Genomic DNA, 21,083 nt, shown 5'->3' with positions numbered 1-21,083 from the left:
AACAACAACTTACGAGCTGTGGAGTGAGCCAACGTCGCTCTGGGAAGATTCCTGTTTGACTGTTGGTGTGACTATGGCCGGATGAGGAATTCCAGTTGTATGTAAACTATGGTGTGGCGGGACCATGTGTGGAGGAAACCTAGAGGAGAGAAAGCTGTGTAAATCGTCAGAATAAAAATGAATGAATGGGGAGGGATGTGTACACACATTAAAAAAAAAAAACAAAACTGGCATATAACAAGCATATGACAGCTAGACAAAGCATATGAAAGCTGGCAGCATTAATTAGCAATAAATTAAACATAATGACTCTTCTAATGTCATTAAAGCCAATCTTCCCCTTCATTATCATTACTGACACGAGACATCACGATTTTTAACATCTTTAACAAAAGGCAAATTCAACTGGCTGAACTTGCATGAAGGTGGAATTTCAGCTACCTGAAACAAAATCCATCAGTCCAGTTCTTAGCTAAGAAATTATGTGTGGCAACCAAGGAATCAATTTTTATAGTTCTGAATCATGTTGTGAATTTAGGATGACATCTTTTATTCTATATTGACAGCAAAATAAAATATTAATGCCAACACATTCTAGATGCATTTTTGATAATACTTATAGACGCCTCATTAGCTACATTTTGTTGATAGAGCAGAAGAAAATATTTATTTGTGTCTAATAAATCTCTGAGCCACATTGCTTTAACAGAAGGTGGAAGACTGTGGAATTTTTGATCCATTAAAGTAACCTAGAAAGGCTGTAACTATCTAGCCTTTCTAAAGAGCAAAAAATGTTGTCAGCTTTATGGTTTATGGTCATATACATGGACAGATCCCGGTCCTGCAAGTGGATTCAGTGGGATACGCAATCCTTGTACATGAATCTAATTGCTTGGTCGGGATCACAGCACAAACATGGCACAATCATTCAGACTTTTTACATTTTAACAGAAATGAACAAACTTTTCAAAAGCAGGATTGACTTATATCATTGTTTCCCAACAGCCTCAGAAAGGTTTTGCAGTGAATAAGGAAAGCATGGCATGACTGAGTGCCTTCCTGTTAGAAAACTCGCACTGAAGTCAACAGGTTTCCAGGGAATGGTTTCTAGCCTAAAATTATACTTCAGAAGTAACTTTCCTCAAAATGCCAAAATTAAAGCGATCTGGCAAGGGCTTTTCTCACTGCAAATCCTCACTCTCATCCCAGATTTTGAACCATCTGATCCAAGTAAAATAACCCAAGATTATGGAACACACAATGGGATAAAAAATCATTTCTTCTATCATGAATATGCAATGATTTTTTTTTCTATCCAACAGGATTTAAAATGGGGTGATATACTATGGATATCACCATGTATAAGCATCAGAAATATGGTGGAGTTATCGTTTTCTCCCCTCTCTTATAAATTCCAATACTGAGCTTAACAATCCCACCCCCTATGACTGCCTAGACATTCCTTACATTCACAAGATGACACAGAAGTACTTTCAAGAACAAGAGCACTGTCCACTACAAGCTCTGAGGATCTTTGTCTATCAGCTGGTAGTACTTGGGGTGATTGGACAGAAGTATTTTGTCTTTGAAGGCAGTGGGAAGAGCAAAGACTGACAGGGAGAATGTGTAATTGTTCAAGTTGTAGAGAATCGCAGTTCTTCATGAACAAAGGCATGGAGAGAAGGGAGGCAGGAAGGTGGGATGGCAAGGGAAGAGGAGAATGGGCAGCAAAATGGTCATTCCTACTTCTGCTAAAGACTCACGGACACAAATCTCCAAGTGGGTTGTCCAAGTGCCTTCCCACTCTCTGACAAAAGTAGCTGGGAGAGAAGCACACATTTGAGGATATACTTTGGTTCATGGTAGGTCAGAACAGAAGACAATGCCGAGGCTGCAAAGAAGACTGACATCCTTGTCCCAGTTCTGCCACAGAACTGCTCACCATCAGCAAGACACAAACTGGGCCTTTGTATTATTTTTTTCTGTTCTCTTTTTATTTCCATGTGTATATATTTTGATTGGATGCATCTAAAATCTCTTCACATAGCGCCTGGGACCTTCAGACACAGTACAATGCAAACAAAAACTGACAGTATGACTTGGGGTTTTTTTTAAATAACTTAAAAACATGGGCAAAAATAAAACTGATGGCAAAAAACTGACCTCGCTGAAAGCAGTCTAAGCACAGTGATAAAAGGTTGAGACACATCCTATCAAGTGACTGTCCTAGGCAAGACCCAGCGTTCCAGAGAGGACTATGCTGCTGGGACTGGCTAGGCCAGAGACAAGGGGACAATGAAGGATAAAGATGGAGATGAAAAGTCTTCCTTCCAAGAGCAGGCAGGAAGAGCTGTGCTGGTCTGACATGAAGGCTCAGCATGAAGTGCAGTGGGCATGTACCAGCAAGGAGAAAACCTGAGTGCAGAGCACAACACGCTCATGTTGAGTGAAGGGCGGCAAAGTCTCCACTGACCTCAGCTGGGATATTTTACTCACTGGGCTCTAAACTCCAGGGACAGCAGCCTTCATCAACAGGCAGCTGCAGCTCAGTGGTTATTTTCAGGGTTGCAGTTTCCATGAGGAAGTGCTGTGTTCATTACCAGTGACCATTCACTTTTCATACTGAATTTCTGCAATTCACAAGGCTGCCTATTCCACTTACACACCCTTTCCTATGTTTAGGGCTATAAAAACATGCTCCAGAACCCAAAGTTGCTCTCACAATCCCATGGACTTCCGTGGGCTGGGTGAGGGTTCAGCCCAAAGTCTGAGTTCCTGCTCATTTCCATGTAGACAGCCACTCCTATGGCAATATGAGCAGGGGAAGAGTGTTAATTTTTAACTTTCTGGCTACATTCCAACTTCAGTAATTACATTCAGCAAAAGTGAATTTCCCCTGAAATTTCAATTACAGAAGGTATTTTCCACTGCCACCACTTAACTGCTGTGCAGTGTTTATCTGGTGTAATTCTGCTAAATTATTTCCTGATTTCCTCCCACAGCAGTTGTTTTTTCATAGTGAGTCCACTGTTTGCCCATCACTCAGCCCTGTCTCATTTTACCTTAAAGGCATATTACAGAGGGGTAATGAAGGATCAAGAGATGTTATAAGCATGCTGCAAGCATACACTGTGAGTGTGGCGACGCTACAAGCAACAACAAAGAGTTGTAAATGGTTAAAACAACTTGAAGACACTACCTTAACAGTCTAAACCATTTATGAAAAATCACTATTAGTCACCCAATTACCTTTTATAAACTATTCATAAGCACACTCTAACCAATGAACGGTAATTACTAAGCTTAGGGAACTAAAGGTTGGGAAGCACTATAGGCTCCAAAGATCTGTACCATAACGCAGGCAAAGATGGGAACCACTTTTAAAAGAAGGCTCTGGAAAACTGTGGATGGAGGGGTGAGGTTTGAGGTCTGCCCTGGCTTCACTGTTGGGGCAGAGCCAGCACAGCAAAGGCAAGGTTTGCAGCCTGGGCTTGTAGCAGGGCCCTGCAGGGCTGCTGCCCAGGCCCAGCCATGAGCAGCACGTCTGGAGGCCAGCGTGGGCACTGCTGGGCATCTCCCGACCACACCGGACACTGGGACAAGGGCTGTCCCACCGCTGAGCCCAGGCTGACACAGGAAAACACACATGAAACCATGTATGAGAGCACAGCTTGCCCAGACAGTGTTCCCATCTACGGGAAACCAGGGGAATTCCTGGGCTGAAACAAAGGGTAAACATCTTAAATCTATTCATCCCCCTGCACACGTGCCAGAGCATGTGCACACGTACGGGCTTCTGTCAGAGACAAAAAGAAAGGCTCCCTGTGTATATGCACACCCCTCACCTTCGCCTAAGACATTCGCCAGATTTTTATTCTCTAGACAAGTATTCCATGAATTGCAATAAACACCCTAAAAATTCTAAGCAGCTCATTATACACCACTGTCTCCTTTTATGGCTCCAAGCCAGAATATAATGATGAGTCTTAACTTGTTAAGGACAACTAATTTTTTGTTCCTGGCTGTCTCAGGGGCTTCTCTCTTACTCACTCTCACTTTACTTCACTGTTGACATGTTTCTGTTAACTGGATGTCATCTGCCTGCCTTGATTTTATGCACAAGCAGTGGGATGCATTTTTCTGTGCAACAATTCTGCTTTGAGTTGCATTAGATTTGTCATTATTCTCTCATTTTCCCCTTGCACTTGTAACATTTCATCTATTCCTGCCTTATTTTTTGAGCCACGGTGCACCCACATTATGGTTTATACATGATCTTGCTCCCTTTGAAGCCGGCAGATTTCAGAGCCAGCCCTCGTCAGGAGAAGTGCCTGCTACCAATTTAGCAGGCTGAGGGCCCCGAGCTCCAACAACTCAATCTAAAGCGGGTCACAGGGTGGCACAAGCGAGTGTCAGCAAGTGCTGTTTAATTGCCAATCTAGGCTTCTCCATGGTGTTTAAAGTATAATGACCCATCACTTAATTCTGAGAAGTCCTGGCCCTGCTGCTGAATGGAATGAATATCAAAGGATGTGCTAGAACAGGGCAAGGAGCCTACATTTCCTATAACTGCCATAAGTATAATAGACCTCTACTTCTGTCGTCCCATTACCACAATAATGTATTTAATTTGCTGTGTACTCTTTTTAACTAGATACCTTTCATAAAGTCTATCTTGGGAATATAGCCCCCCCCATCTCATCTCTCCCCTCCCTCAAATGACTAGCCTCTCTAATAATAATTAAACTAAATCAAGCTCTACTTTGCCTCACACCATGCCTACACATCTTTTATAGATATTAAAAAAGATTAAATGGGAGGAGGGAACCATTGTTTAAATTTGCAGCTCTCTCCCCAGCCCAGTATTTTTTTTCTGTGCTGGGACTACAAATTTTTTTTTTTAAAGTTGATTTTCCAGTTGTGTCTCGATTTGCTGGACCAGCATTTTAATTTTAAGTTTTAGCTTTTGGTTTACTTATCTAAAGCACACACCACACTATTTTTCCACCCATTCACTCATGAGCCCTAGGTACAGATTTCCATTTCTCAATGAGGTGTGCTTCCTCCCAGTCCTCACCAGTCTTTTCCTCCTTAGATCATCTATGCAGCAACATTCACATATTAAAGTGCAGAGATGGAGAGGAAGGGACAGAGCAGGGCAGAGACGTGGAACCTTGCTATGTAATGCATGCTAATTTAATTATGTGCCATCATCAAAATGGATTAGCTGTTTCAGCCCATCAGGAAAGCCTAAACTTCCACCGATTTAATTAACCAGGCTGAAAATCAGATGAACAGAAAATAAAACTATCATTAGGAGCAATTAGTGATTACTTAAACATAGTGCTGCCAACCAGTTTGTAAATAAAACTAGCAGCCCCTGGAAAATTAGATGGAATTAATTGGAGGTAGGGAGGGGGAGAAATATATACTTCTAAAGCTTTTGAGGGTCAGGCAGGCCCTTTTATGTTGACTATCGGTGTTTGGAGCTTTGGGAGGGGAAAACACAGCACAATAACCTTCCTCCCAACTCTGCTGAAGAGCAGTCCTCCTCCCTCCTGAGACTTCCTCCCACGCACACAGCGCTGCTCTGGCTGAAGGCCACCGAGAAAGCAAAGGGTATCACAATTTCTCCTCCTTGCTTTTTCAACATTATATTCTCCCAGCTCTTTCATTTAGTTTGGGTTTTAAAGATGGCTTCTCTCTCCTCCACCTCTCCCTCTAAAACAAATTCTTGAGGCCCAGCGACAGCATTAGGACAGCACCTTCTCCTCACATGGGAAGATAGCCCTCGCCCTCTGCTCCACCCCACCAAAAAGCTAAGGATGGCTGTTTAACTGAAGTGCTTTCAGAAATCTGCTGCCTAGATGAAATGCTCTCCTCCAGAGAGTGGGAGGAGGAGCTACATTTGCTCTTGATTTAGGACCTCAGTATCTGAACTCACCTTGACATGGAAGCATTGACGGTCAGAGCTGTTGGGTAAGGGTGGCGGAAACCCCCTGTCGTGATTGGGTATACTGGCTGACCTTGCCTGGCAAAAAAGAAGGGAAAGAGAGAATAAGAGAACGGAAAAAAGGGTTTAAAAAAAAAAAAAAGAACAACAAAAAACTTCTCTCTGCACAGTAAGCTTTATTCTCATTTGATCAGAACAAAAATCTTGGGGATTGTACAGCAAGGATCAAAGGAAAGAAACACAGAACAATTTGAATGCCATAAATCTGATAGGAATGGCTAATTAAATTTTATAACCTCTGCTTATGTCAATAGAGACCCTCTCCCCAAGCTGAAACTAGGTGTTTTGTTGTAATAATTAAAGGCGAAGTCTCGCTTGCTTTAATGGAGCCATCACACTAATTGAGGGCTACACATCCAAAGGAAAACAATAATGAATGTAAATTTATACCAAAATAAAGTACAGTGAATCAAAGGACTTCAGTTGCGCTTTGGGCCTCTTTCGGTATTTAGATCTCGGTGAGAAAACATTAAATTAACAGAGCTTAATTTGTAGCCTTTTGTCAGATTAACAAGTGTTGACAAGAGTTACCGGGGGAGAGTCCCCAAGAAGTATTGTGGGTAACCAATAGACAATCACACCTCATTACAATAATTAAAAAATACAGCAACATGCAAAACAGCATCCTCATGAAAGACACATAACTTTTTCTGATGGAGGTTTGTCTGTGCTGGCTAGCTCATTTCATCTGTCCTTCAAATACATCATCTGAGTGGGCAGGATACTTTTGGGGTGGGTACTATGCCAGAAACATGCAGGTCAGTGGAGGATGGATGGGTTGGGAAGTTGATGGTGAAGCACATGTGGCAAGGAGAGGGGAAATGAAAACCTTGGGTTACTTCTGTGAAGTTGGCCATGTTACTCTCCTAGAGTAGAAGCCCATGTGATGGTGCCACCCACAACAGAAACGACTGGGAGAAGCTGTAAGAGCTGTAAGAGCAAGCACACCATGGCATTGACTTGTTCTAAAGCAGCTGGGATGACAGACTCTTCCAGAGACAGAGGTGTCCACTAGCACCTGTCTGGTGAAACTGGCCACACATGGCATCATTCACGTGCTTTGGCACCCATGGCATGATGTCCAAGGAGGACAAACCTGTGTCTGCACAATACAGATGAGCAATGAGGCACAGATCAGAGACAGTGAGGAGTTTCTTCCCTGCGCTCTCATGTCTTTCACCTTACTGACTTTTGGCACTAGCTAAGTGTATTTGTTTTAAATGTTGAGGCTGTTGCTGTCCAAGCTTGAGTTAAGGAGCTGACATGCATTCTACAATTGTTCAGGGTGTCCTTCGGAAAGGGTAAATCACCACAAAAGAGGAGGAATTTCAAATTTCAGGGAGCAATCCTTTGGGTTTTTCTTCTGCTTGTGATGTGCTCTCCTGAAGAAGCAACCGTCAGCAGAGAGCTGATGGACATGCTTCACCCTCGGGGTGGAAGAACCTCTACCCAAACAAGCTGCATGACCACTCACAAGGAAGGGCAGCCTGCAAAATGGCCAGAAGCTCCAGCTCTCCTCCATCATCACTTTTGTGCTTGAGAAAGGCCTCCAAACCCTCTGATGCCACCACCTCTTCCTGCCCGAGGCCTTGGGGGTATGTGGGGACCTCCTACTCTGCCCGGCTCTCCTACGGGGTATCAGCTCCAGTTCCTCATGGAGGACAAACTTGTGGAGAGGTATTTTAGCACAGCTGGCCAAACAACCTCAAGCAGGAGCAAACCATTTTGACCTTTGGGCAATTGATTTCTGTAAGAAATATGATCATCCCCAAAATTGAGGAGGCCTGTTACATGAGAAAAATGGGGTAACAGCCTTGATTTACAATGCAGGGAACTGTTGTATCCAGCAATACTAATGAATTTTATAAAAATTTAAATCAAATGCACTACACAAAAGGCTTGGGCAGTGCTTAAGTGTATTATAAACCTATTGAGAGATGGCAGTGTAAGAAAAAAAAAGAAAATAAGGACTCAGTTACTGCAGGGAGCCTCATACCCAGCAAGGCTCTGCAAGTGGGATCTGAGGAGTTGAAAAGAAAACAAAACCCCAAACTAACTTTCCATTGCTTTTTTCTTAACCAGTTTTAAAGTAAACTAATTCCTCTTTCTTGTTTAAAATTCCATTCCTCAGATGCCAATTGCCAACTGCCCAGCCACATCTCAGCCAGGAATGCTGCTCACTGGCTGATGTAAAGCTCTACTGTTTCACAAGAAAAACAAAAGGGTTTTCAACAGAGAAGGCAAATGAAATTTAAAATTGCAAATTTGTAGTGAGGATGGCCCTGAAAAAAAGAAAAAGGGTCTGTGAGAACCACCCTGAGCCCCCAGAAAACCAAATCTGAGAAAAACCCATGTGGTGCAGTGTAAGGGCAATAACAAGGAAAGGACGTTTCTGCAGAAGGGTTTAAAAATTCATGCTTCACGAGCTGTCAGCTGGTTGGGATGACATGCAAAGCTGTGTCTAACTGCTCGTGTTTGTTTAAGACCACATGACCTGGCATAAGTTTTAATTAACCTTCATGAGGTGGGCAAATCCATAACACTCAGTGAACTGGCAGTTGGCAAACTCATCCCAACACACACACACAGGTACACACACACACACACACATATTTTACATAAATTTTACACATCAGAAAAAAGAAAAAAAGAAATTAAAAAAATGGAACTCCTTACTGTGGTACTAACCATCCTAGCGGATGGGGGATTTGTCCTACAGTGCCTGGTGATAATGGATAATAAGGAGATATATCTGGAGGATGTGGAGGCCTTGGAATTCCTATAGAAGAGGAACATAAAGCAGCATCAGTATTGAGACGTGGAAATAAATAAAATATAAAGAAAAAACACATATGTTTCTGAATTTCTGTCAATTTACTTTTATTACAGTTTTTGTGCCTTCACTTAGGGTTTTCAAAGGCTTTTTCATATCCTTATTTTTTAAACAAGAAACAATGATGTTATTCACTCCCTCAGTCACCTCTCCAGTCAGAGATAATTATTTCTGTTATTTAGAATTCAGAAGTCTCAGAAACTATTTTGGTGTGATGCTGTACTAGACACTCTCTTAACTGCTCAACAGAAAGATGGACCCTGTAACAACTTCATGGTAATTTTAGTCTCAAAGTCAGCCAAAGGACCACAGGCCCTACCCCATTGTGTTGACTGGGTACTCAATAACATGGTACTATTCCAAAGTAATCTCCAGAACAAGTTTAAAAGTCATTAAAATTGCAGATGATGTTTGCTTTTGAGCAAACCTAGGAAACCTTTCCTGAAACCATGACTGGAGGTGAGAGCCCCTGGATATACTTGGTGAAACCAGGGGCAGATGTTGAAGGTGTGCAGGGGAGGACAGAGAGCCCACCCATCCTCTCTGGGCCCGGTGCAGTTCCTACTTGGAAAGCAGAAACCAGCTCCAGACACAAGCCTTAAATATTAACGCTCCTTACCTTAAGAGCAAATAGGAATTACTCAAAGGAGTAAGGGTTACAAGGCTGGGTCTTTCAATTAACAAGCCAGGGCACAATTACACAGCAGAAGCAAAATTAAAACAGAGAGCATTAAAAAGAAGGGGTACTGTATTCAGGGCTAAAAACTATTTTTTTAAGTCACTTGGGAAGCTTTTAATCTCTAAATTAAATCTCCTTGTGTGACATTTTCGTGCAGACATTGCTTTTTCTCCATTACAAAACCCAAACAGATTAACTGGGCTTTAACTATCCAGTGAGCTATTTGCACACTTGAAAGAACGTTCACAGAAGAAAAGTAAACAGTCTACAGACGTTAATCATATGTTTTACGATAACCATTTAAAAGCTATTCCCTGTACTACCATTATTTAAATGAGAGGTTGACTGTGCCATTCACTTGCAATACCCAAGGATGGTGAGATGGATTCCTTTCAAGCCACTGTGAAGTCGGCATTAAGCACAATTAAAAGGGGGCCCCAGTCGAAGCACAGCGAGTGAAAACCAGCTAATGCACAGCCTCATTCAAGGGCTGGAGTTCAGATAAATTATCTGCCTAAGTTAGGGCTGACACAGAGTGATTCCTTTGACATGAATTCTGTTTCTGATGAACTCCCCAATTAACTAAATGGAGTTTGGATTAACAAAACCAAAACCACTGCCACTAGGAACTCAATGCAGCCTGGAGAAAGAAGATTGACACTGTTTGACTTCTTTGGGACCTCAGGTTAAAAAGGGACTCTTAAAAAGTTAGAATAACATGTAAATTCTACTCTGTAACACCAATAAATCTAGTCAGGGTTTTACATGGTGCTCTATATTCAAGCAGAGTGCCCTTCAGGCTGAACTTAGAGTTGGGTAGACTTACATTGGGGAAAAGAGTTGCAAGTGTAAAGCTGGAGCTAAGTAGTTACAGTGGATGAAAATTCAACATTATAGAAGAAAAATTGCTGAACTCCTGACACAGAAACAATGGGATTTGGGGAATTAAAAGAGATTCATTTTGAAACCGGTCATGACCCACCACCTTTAAAATTCCAGCTGCAATTTTGTAAGTGCAGATCACAGAATGTACATGTTTAATTCTCTGGGTCGTGCATGCAAACCAAGCACTGGTAGATCGAACTACCAGGTGGGGTATCATGCTTGCAAAGAAACACACCTGCAAGCGACCCCACACAGGCAACTCTGGTGTCACTGCAGAAGCTCTATGAAAATTTACCCAGTAGGTTTCCTTCTGAAGCTTAATTGGCTTAAAAAGGAAGTATTTTGCCTGGGTTTGACATTTTACATGCCCCCTTTGGTGCTCCAGCATGGGAAATCTGCTCTCCCGCACTCCTCTCCCCTAATGTGCAGAAAGGAAAGATCCACCCACTCCCTCTCAAAAGAAACCCCAAAATACTTCCCACCTACCTGTTTTGGGATCTACGTCAGCTGGTAAGTGTGGAGGAGGGTTTCCTGGTGTGAAGTGCTCATTGCTGTATGTGATAAGCGGCGTAAGAGGGTGTACATGGTGTGGGTGCTGCACAACTGGCACTTTGTTAGACTGTCAAGAGAAAAAGGTTGACGGCGTTAGGGCAGTGCTGGGCATCCCCCCCACAGCAGCACGAGGTACAACATACAAAAATCTGAGTAGCCAGGATTTCAATGCGATCCTCAGACTTTTCCAGATCCCTTCGTGGTGTCACCCTTGCAGTTCTCCCACCCTCTTGCTTAAAACCTCCTCACACACTTTCCCTGCTGTTGAGGTCCTTTAATCTTTTTGACCTGTCATGCTCCTGTATGGAGCAACAGCAATTCTTTAAAAATTTTCCTTTTTATTTTATAATCTTGTGCTTCACCTCCAAGATGCAGGCAGACTCCTCAGTGAGGGGCTGAGAGAGTCCCCCATTTAATTAGCAGGAGACCCAAATGCTCACTGACCTGTAGGTCCTCTCCTCTCCCCTTCCTGTCCTCACTCTCAATTCTGCATTTTACTGCTCATTGCAAATACTCCAGATAAAAAGCCTTTGTAGTGCTGGAGTATTCCCTTCATCAGCAAGCATTAAGCTGACAAGCGATCACCTGCATATTTTATATATATATATTTTAAAAGAGCTGATTAATTATCAATTCATCAGAGAGCACTAATAAATGGAAACTGGATACTGATTAATTAGGCTACTAAAATATTCAGCTATATAAATAATGGCAAAACCCCCCAGATAAAGCCATTGAAATTAACACTCTTGTAGGGGGAATAATCATGCAGATATCATGAGGTTTTCCCCATCACATTCCTAGCTCTGGGGGAAAAAAAAAAATCTTTTTCTCAACAACAATAAAAAAAATTTAAAAAAGGAGTGAATGAATGAAAGAAAAGGCAGGCTGAACTGTAACTTACCCTTACAAGATCACAAAGAAAAAATTAAGCTGAAACAAGCGAACCGCTGGACCATTTACTGCGAGTAATCCAATTGCAAAAAACCCTATTCCCCATAGAGGATTTTCACTAAAATCCTACAACAGGGACATTTAACCAGATTAGGTACCAGCAAAGATAAAGAGGCTGGTATTAGATGATGAATGGATTAGAGTCAGGTTTCATTTTAGAATGTGTCTTCATTTCCTTTTATTACTTTAAGTAAGGAACAACTTGCATTAACATCAAGTAAAAGGAATCACATTAAAATAAAGTAGTGATACCACGGTGGCCGTGATAGCGCCGCTGCTGTTCAGGGTCTGCCAGCACTCTCCTGCTCACCCTCCTGCTCCAGGATGGCTCCAAGCCCACTGCTCACTCCCCAGCACCCCCAAACACACGCACACACCCTCACTGTGCCACCTTAGACATGCTATTGCTATTATCTGATCTTGCTTCCAATGCTCTGAGCTTCCCTTAAAAGCATTTCAAAAATAATTCAGTTATTCTTTGGGAATGAGCTTGTGGGGAAGGAAGAGAGAAGACAAACTGGGAGCAAGGAAGAAAAGAAACATCTGTCTTCCCTGCATAAACAAGAAGTCCCTCCGTCATGCTTTGGCCTCGTGAAGCCCCTTTGGCTCCCCCAGCCCCAGCCCCTGCCATACACGGCTATTTGGGCTCACTGCTTTGATAACCTGCAGAAAAAAGTGTGCATCCAAAAGAAGCAAGCCAAGAGCTGTGCTTGTGCTTCCCACGACTTCTCCTGTGTTCTTCACCATGTTCATCTCTTTTTGCCACCTTTACATGGGATGACTCCTCTCTACCACCAAGCACTTGGTACAGGGGATTCCCATGTCAAGTGGCCACCATGCAGGACAGAGTGTGGTCACAACAGCCAGGGCTGCGATTTACAGCACATTCTGTTGGCTGGGTTGTGGGTCAGATCTTCTGCCAGCTCAACAGCCAAGGACAACTTTTGCCCACACAGATCCATAATGGTTTCACATCAGAGGAGATATGAGGATTTGGCTCTCCAAGTTCAAAAAGCCAAAGGAGATGCTCTAACCCAAAACTGTTCTCTTTCAAGTGAACCAACCAAAGCAATCCAAAAGTAACTGAAAGCTTTGGCAAGGGCTTCACCTAACAAATCATATTTCACACCATACAAAGTAGCAGGCATCTACTTAACAACACATGACATTATAAGCCAAATGACCAGTTGATGGGGTTCACAAAAATGATCATTTCCAATAAGAGCTATTTTTTCTGGCCAAGAACTGTGTGAACTCCTGCTGGTAGGTGACCCACAGTGTGGCCCCATTTATTGAAGAAATTAATACATGCTGTAGCTTTGTGTTCTCCCAACTCTATCTTCACATCAATGCAAACCTCACCCAGGCCCTGACAGACATTAAGGGCTGTCTTCCACAGAGAGCTTATTTTCATAGAAACTGGAGCTGGCTAGTTAAAAAAATAAGTAAGTGATAGAATAACATTAGAAGGTCAGACTTAAGCCGACAAACACGAAACAACACGTGAAAGGAAAGCTGGACTGACATGGCTCCATCACCAAAGCCAGATGTACCATAGGGGGTTACATGTAAACTCTGGGAAATCACCACTCATTGCTTTGATATACCAATACCACCTGCAATATCTCCACAAAACAGAACAACTGCTAAATTATGATGCATTTTACTTAACATGTTTCAGAGAGAAATAAAAAGCAAAAGGAAAAACAAATAAAAATCAACAACTAAAAGCTTGAACCTCAAGTCTGCAAATTTTTCCTCCAGTAAGTAATTTTTATTTGGGCGACTACCATGCACTCAAACAGACCACTCATATAAAGGTGCAAGGGAAGGATACTTTTTTGCCATTATGATGATGCTGGGGCAGAGGTGGGGGGAGAATGTACCAGGGGAAAGGGAGAAACTGTCATATGCATGCTCAAAAATATGCTGTTTGAGACAGAAGAGTGTAATCCACTTCCCAGAGAATCAGTTGGCATCTGTACCACCACCCAGGGACAGGTTTCCATTCTGTTTTGCACTGTTTAGCACACACTGGGGAAAGGGACCATAACTCCCCTCAGAACAGCACACACAGTTTGCAAGCCAAGCTAATCATGCATAATATGCTAAACAAGCTGCTCTTAAAAAGTACCATTCCTGAAGTTAACTAAGCTTCCTTGGAAAAGAGAAAAATAAAGGACTATCTGGGAAAGAGCAGGATTAATCCTGCAGATGCATCTTCCTATGAAGTCAATGGGAGCTCTGCCTGAGTAATAAGTGTGGTCCTAAACCCATCCACTGGCAATGAAAGGTAAACCACAGAAGCCATCAATAGGAGACACCTATTAGATGACTTTAGACATCTCCCTGCAAAAGGCAATATTCTCCAATATACATTTGTGAGTACTTTATCAAGTGCAGTTTTAAGCTAAAAGCCATTGGGAGATGCAGGGGTTGCTCTGGCAAGTTCAAGAGCTCCATTTATGGCTCTGTCAGGCACGGAAGGGAAGCTGCACTGGTACACACAGATTAGCATCAGGACATGTGGTAACAGGATAAGAACAAGTGGAGATTTCTAAAAAGAAATCCCAGCATCTACAAAGTACCACGTCCTCTGCTGATGAATCACCCCTCTCCACTGAAATCTGAGGTCTCATATGCTGGGTTAGAGGGCACGGTAAAGAATTGCAAAAAAACAAGAGAAGTTTGCTTTTCTTGATAACTGCTGCCTGAAGCAAACCACAGGAAAGTGTCCCCATAGGGGCTCTACTACTTAATTTCTCTATATGAATTTGAAATGCTTCTGGGAGTGCTTAAACACAGATCAGTATAAACAATAATGGAGCTCTAGAACAAAAAACATTCCCACACCAAAACCACAACAAATTTTGGACTGATAAATGTTTGAGAGGAATACTGAGATCCATTTAGGCTAAGTTCTGATAGGTGCCTTTAGGGAACAAAAAACCCTATCTGAACTTCAGATTTAAACTGCAGGGGATTGTGTGTATGAATTGCTGTGTATTAGTCTTTGTTACATGGTAAGGACATTTCATTAACAGGATGAAAGATGCTACTATGCATATACAGCCCAATTTAATACACCCCACTGATGAATACTCCCCATTTACTGAAGAAGTTAATACATGCTGTATAAATCAATAGTTCCTAAGTCTCTGAAAGCAACATAAGACTTGCACAAGATGAAACATTGTATTGTTCAGCACACAAAGAGAAACCAACCTCTAAACAGGAAGAGTTTACTACTGCAATTTCTGTTTGCAAAATCATAGCTTGTTTGGCTTTGCTAACAAAAACATGGTATCAACTCAAAGTCAGAGAAAAACATGCCAGAGACACCAGAGGATGCCCTCACTAGGAAAATGTGGGGTTAGTAAAGGCAGGTCTGCACAAAAAGCCACCCAGGCTGAAAACAAGCCATCATGCCATGGCAGCATCACAGCAGCCAAAGCCTTCGGCCTCCAACTCCTTTCCAGTGCATCCCGAGGGCAGGGCAGGGGGATGCTCCTGCACCAACCCAGCCTGAAACTCCAGTAGCTGCCAGCACAGGCCCTGGAGCTGCATCCCCTTCCCTGACCTGGGTGGCCATTGAAATGTCCTTAAAGCCCTGTGAGGCAGGGAGGTGCTGCAGCCCACCAGGCACCCCTCAACCACCCGCGGCTGGGAGCACGGCATGGGAGGGTCTGAGCAGCTACTTGCACCCAGACCCCAGAGCCCTGGCCCCTTCCTCCACTACCAGAGGAACGAGAGCTCGCCATCCTCCTGAAAACCTATTAACCAAGAGACACTGAAAACAAATGGAGCTAGAGCTCCGCCTGTCTTTTTGCCACATCCTCCTCTTCCCCACTGCTCTCCTTTTCTGCTGAAGAAAGATGGGCCCTGAAAGTGCTTTTATGAGCCCAATACAATAAAACAAAAGCAGCACAGAAGAGGGTTTGTCAGCCTTTTCCCCTCCTCCAGGGTGGATGCAGGTCGACAGTGGTCTTGAATTAGCAGGCCCTCCTGGAGTTACTCCCTGGGCTTAGCAAGGAGTACCACGCAATACCAGTTCACATTAAAAAATAGGTTTATAAATTGTTTCTCTCTATTTTCCAGATGATGTTACTGCAGTTATGCTGACTGTGGCCAGTGAAATGCTAAAGGATGCTCCTGAACTACTCTGCAGCTCCAAAGATGCTATAAAAGGAGTTTCTTTTTTTCTAAAGGTTGATCTCTCCCTGATTCGGCCTAGGAATGACATCCTTACACCACACTCATCCCCTCACCACCCTGACACCCCACACAAATCAGGAAATTATCTGCAAGTAAAAGCAAACCCCAAAATATTGCGGCAAATATTGAAATATTTTTCCACTTCCAGCAGAGTCGCCACCACCCAAAGCCAAGCATCAATAAGCAGAGCATCAGTAAGCACCACTGCAGCCCTGGGGATCACCCACATCAGTAGCCACTCTGGGTGGCACCCCGAACTACAGGGAACTGCAAACCATTTAGGTTAACTGAGAAGCTAAAGCCAACCAAACCCACCAGGTATATGTAATTTGGTACTCATCCCCTTCCCAAGCATAAAAATTCAACACTACTGATAAAGCATTTCCAAAAAAAAAGGGAAGATTTAGTTTTACCCAGCCCTGCTTAGCTAGTGGAGTCGCAGTTTATTTTTTTTAAGGACGCTTTCACACCTGACTAAGCATTCCTGAAAACTACTTCCCCTTGCTCCTTCATGGCTGATGCAGTGGCCTGAGCCCTTTCTCAGTTTAATGTAGCTGATTCCTGCCTAAGGTCCTGCCCTAAGCTAACTGCCCATTGTAGCAGGAGACAAGGCCTCCACTGATAATCGCAACTCGTCCTGCTAAAAAAAGGCTCATTTTCTTCTTTCACACAAACGACGACAGGAGCACTGACAACCATGTGCTGGGACAATACCCTCCCAAGGCAGAGCCTTAAAAAAAAGAAACCCAAAAAACCCCGCAACAACCCCCACTGCCCTACCATTAGTAATTTAAAAAAAATCCTAAAAATGGGGACATACACACACTTTTGCGACCTTCTGTTTCTTCCCCTTCCCTCCTTGACCACTTCCCAAAGCCAGCGAGTGCCTACCTGCTCCTGCAAGAACTGCTGGCTTTCCAACAAAACCCCGTGGTCTATTAGCAGTCTCTCAGACAAAACAACAAAATCAGCTTCCTGGCTCTAAGTGTCCAGCAATTCATTCATGAGAAGAATCGTTTTGGTTTTTTTCCCCCTTTAAGTCTGATGAAGTGTCCCCTGAACATTGGAGAGCTAAGCCACTGTGCTTGACATTTTTCCACATCCTTCCTGTCAGGGAGCAAAGGTACTGAGGGGAGGGGGTGGGGAAATGAGGATTTAAGATGTTCAGGAAATTTCCACTTAATTTCGCCAAAAGGCAATTATGTGAAATGATCTGGTGACAATTAGCATACGCCAAATCCTCTAGTGTACAAGGGGAAGGACTGGGGTTTAGCTATCTAATTACCGCCTGTTAGTTCCGATGCAGCAGGATAAAACACACTAGTAGTAAAACATTATTAAGTGTGCTCACAGTCTGCTTTCAAAGCTGTGGAGGGCTGTAAGTTTAATGCTTTGATATTTGGAGTGGGTTTCTTCGGGGTTTTTTTTAAGTAAAAGAAAGAAACTTGGGGTTTTAAACACAAATTAAGTGCTGCAGTCTTGGACAATGTGGTGTTACTCTAATGTCAGGTCAGACCCAAACAAGCACCTGCTACACAACTGTGTATTTTGAGATCCTTCAGCAACACTGGAATTACATTTATGACAGTTAGATTCTACCTTACTTATTCTCTTAAGGCTTCACTGATAAAGAGAAAGCACTCTGCTCACCTGCTCTGCCTGACCTTGGCATATGAATTCAGACACCAATTACATCATCTATAGCCCAGAACTGTGGCCTGCATGTATCCAGGCAAGCCTTACACTGAGTATCAAAATTAGAGATGATTTGATCAACAGGTGGATTTTCCCTTACCAAGAGGACAGGGTAGTGCTCAGTCCCTTCAAGTTTCAGGTAATAAAGTACCCAGATTTATTTCTTCCATTACAAAAGGAGAGGCAGTTTGTTCCCCAATGTGACAAATACTCAGTGCTTTCTTTGCATACTTCAGTTAATTTTAATTACTAGACAGATACTACCTCTGCAGAGCAGGCAAGCCTTCATTCATTCTAACAAGGCAAAAAAGCAGAAACACTTGGCACATATTACAGTAAAACTGAAAAATACCTTTTTGTTAAGCCATACCAATACAAGGTGTGCTGGATGCACAACCACTCAGCAAAAAGATGGGTGAAACCAAAGCAGGTCTTTGGGAAATGGTCCTGAACACAAATAGAGTAGGAAGGGGAGAGGCACAGAGCAATAACACAAAAATTAAGAGAAGATGAGAAGCAGAGAGAAAAGCAAATATAAGCAAAATACTGCTTATAATTGCCTCAATAGACCTTATTACATGCTTTTGTGTGAATACCTAGTCATGCAATTTGACTCACGGCCCAACAATCTCTGATATGCCTCATTATAAACAGCTTTAATTCTTGCTTATAAACCACTTATTTCAACACTAGATGGACATATACTGTAGGAGAAATAGCTCCTGATTTTTATTAGGGTATCTGTGATTTCTGTCTATAGCAAGACTTTGAATGTGAAACTGTTGAAAAACTGCAAGAAATGAAAGAAAATCAGCATGTATGCCTATACCCTCTTGTACTTGGCAATTTCAGTAACAACACCATTATTTTAAAACTATCATGCACATACATGCCTTAAGATATGACGACAAGTTTTCAGCACAGCTTTTTAAAAGGGAGCATTCACAAATTATAGTGCACTGTGCTCAACACCGATATGCAATATACCTAGCAAATGTATATTAAATCACCTAACAAATAACAAGGTTTTAAAAACTGTTTTCATTTTTTAATGTGCTCAAAACATTACATCCCACACAAAGCCATTAAGTGATGAAATTATTAAGTAAGTCCAGATCAATTATTTCCTGAATAAATTCAAAAAAGTCTCCCCAAAAATGCTATGTTAAATGCACATCAGAACTGAAACACCTTGCAGGTATTTCAGAAGGAAAGTAACAGGCACATTTACACAGTGCTGTCAGGCCTTTTGCCCCAAGTCCCAGTAAAAAAATTCCTCTAAAGGTAAAACATTCGTGAGATCTCACCATCAGTCCTGCAAAACCTGCACACATAACAACACGCAGTGAAAGAAGAAACACCTGTCCTTTTAGATTAATTAATTTTAGACAAATTTTACAGAATTTCATCCCTTGTTTTATATAAGAAAAGGCAAATAAATCAACTAAGCTACTCAGGGCAAAGATACCACAAAGTACTGAAGTGATAGAAAATCCTCCTCCTGGATCAAGTGACTCTGTAAGCAAGTCTGGCAGAGTTAGAAAAGGAAACAGCAGAAAACTCAAGACTTCCACAAAACCACCAGTGAAAATGTGATGCGCTGTAGAATTCTTCAATTCAATTTTCTGTGTACAAGTACAGGTAATACACAAAACTGGCTGAGGGGTAGCTTTACTTTCTGTAGTATATAATAATAGGAGAAAGAAAGTCTCATGGACCTCTGACAGCAAACAGAACCACTGTATTAAAACGAGTTATCTCATATTTATCAGCATTCTCTCTTATTTTTCATATTCCTTTATCACTGGGTAAAATAATTGTTATGTAGTGTCCCTAAAATTTTCACCTTTCACATTACAGCTGAGCTTTCTGAAGAATTCAGAAAATTTAACTGTCAACCAAACACAGGATCAGAAGCACCCAATAAATAGTACTATGTACTATTTTTAATAATTAAAACAAAAGATCTCGTTTTGTGTATGGCAAGAGTTAAACCATTCCACCTCCAAACCCCCTTAACTGTATCGAATGTGCCCTGCTAAAAACCAACTTTTCTTCCTTTAAGAAAAAAACCCCAAACCCAAACATTTTTACCTTCATGGTTTCAGAGTTTAGGAAATATCGTACTGAACTGAAGAAAGCTTTGAAGTGGCCCCCTCCGCCCCAAAGGAAAAAAAGAGAAGAAAAGCTAGTGATGTCATGGTCACTGTGTGACTGCCTGACTGCGGATGTAACACAGCTCTACACGCGCACACACTTCTCCCTCGCTGGTAACCATTGTTCAGCAGCCAGGAATCAGCCCCCGAAACCTGCTGCACACCGGGCTCTGAAACACCGCCCCGCCAACAGACCCTGATCCCACCCTGGATGCACGAGGAAAAAATTCCTTTCCCCCCTCCCTCCCCCCCAAGCAAATCCCAAACCCGGGTGGAGGGAAGGGCACAGAGGAGGAGTGCAACAACTGTCCCGCTGCACCATTGTGTCGTGACAGAGCGGCTCTGCCGCTCGCTCCTCGCCACTGCTGTCAAATTAAGTGGCATCGAAAAGTCGCGCTTCCCCTACTAAAAAAGACGATTACCATAAAATAAATAAATAAAAACAGAGTTGCTAACAAGGGTCACAGCTGGAGATGCTTGCTTGATTTCTCATGCTTCCCCCCCCCCCCTTTTTTTTTTTTTGATTCCACACAGGAAGAAAGGGAAGGAGAGGAAGAGAGGAGGAGAGGGAGAGAAGTCACATCAGAAGTTCAATGGTCAAGACGGAAAGCGCGCACGCAGAAAGTGCTACTCACCCAGCAATTCAAATTGAGATGCCAGCAGCCGAACTGCTGGAAGAGAGAGAACCCAGAGGCAAGCGCTCCTCCTTTACCACTCAAATCTTCCATTCCCACTAACATTGCATCCCTCGGGTACATAACAGCTTTGTCTTTCCTTCTGTTAACCTCAAAAACTTTTTTTCTTTACTGTCTAGATGCCAATTGTGCTGGCTTTGTATTATTTTCCTCGCAGCTTTTCTCTCTCTTTTTCTTTCCCCGCTCCCCCCCTTCACTTAAAGTACTGGAAAAGCTGTCTTGAAAGATCAAGATGTCTCCAGTTTTTTGGCCTGGTGTTTTCTGAATGCTCAAAATCCACTGTCATGTTGGCTGTGAGAAGTGTCTTATTTCTAAATTGTCGGCTGCAGTTATCAAAATTTAGAGAAGCCTCCTGTCTTTTCCAATATAGCACTTTACCATCACCCTTCCAGAGAGTGGGGGAAAG

General features: G+C 42.6%; 1 protein-coding gene across 10 annotated transcripts in view; it reads right to left on the bottom strand.

Annotated features, from left to right (window-relative positions):
- The window catches only part of TCF7L2 (transcription factor 7 like 2), a 111,818-nt gene that overhangs the window by 16,255 nt on the left and 74,480 nt on the right, over positions 1-21,083 (bottom strand). For 2 of the 10 annotated variants that reach the window (XM_042019335.1, XM_042019334.1), the window contains exons 1-5: positions 20,618-21,004; positions 10,897-11,029; positions 8,690-8,792; positions 5,945-6,031; positions 14-154 (exon numbers count right to left, since the gene is read on the bottom strand). In XM_042019335.1, coding sequence (XP_041875269.1) covers positions 14-154; positions 5,945-6,031; positions 8,690-8,792; positions 10,897-11,029; positions 20,618-20,740 — 587 coding nt within the window. In that variant the 5' untranslated portion in view covers positions 20,741-21,004. Of the gene's footprint in view, positions 1-13; positions 155-5,944; positions 6,032-8,689; positions 8,793-10,896; positions 11,030-20,617; positions 21,010-21,083 lie in introns of those variants that run through there. The other 8 variants (XM_042019337.1, XM_042019336.1, XM_042019329.1 and 5 more) reach the window with 7 other exon arrangements.

Source organism: Corvus kubaryi, unplaced genomic scaffold (assembly GCF_017639235.1).
Source record: "Corvus kubaryi isolate FWS band 111438036 unplaced genomic scaffold, C.kubaryi_AGA036_p1.0 138, whole genome shotgun sequence".
In the NCBI taxonomy this organism is placed as follows: Eukaryota; Metazoa; Chordata; class Aves; order Passeriformes; family Corvidae; genus Corvus; species Corvus kubaryi.
This window is presented reverse-complemented; position numbering and strand designations above follow the sequence as displayed.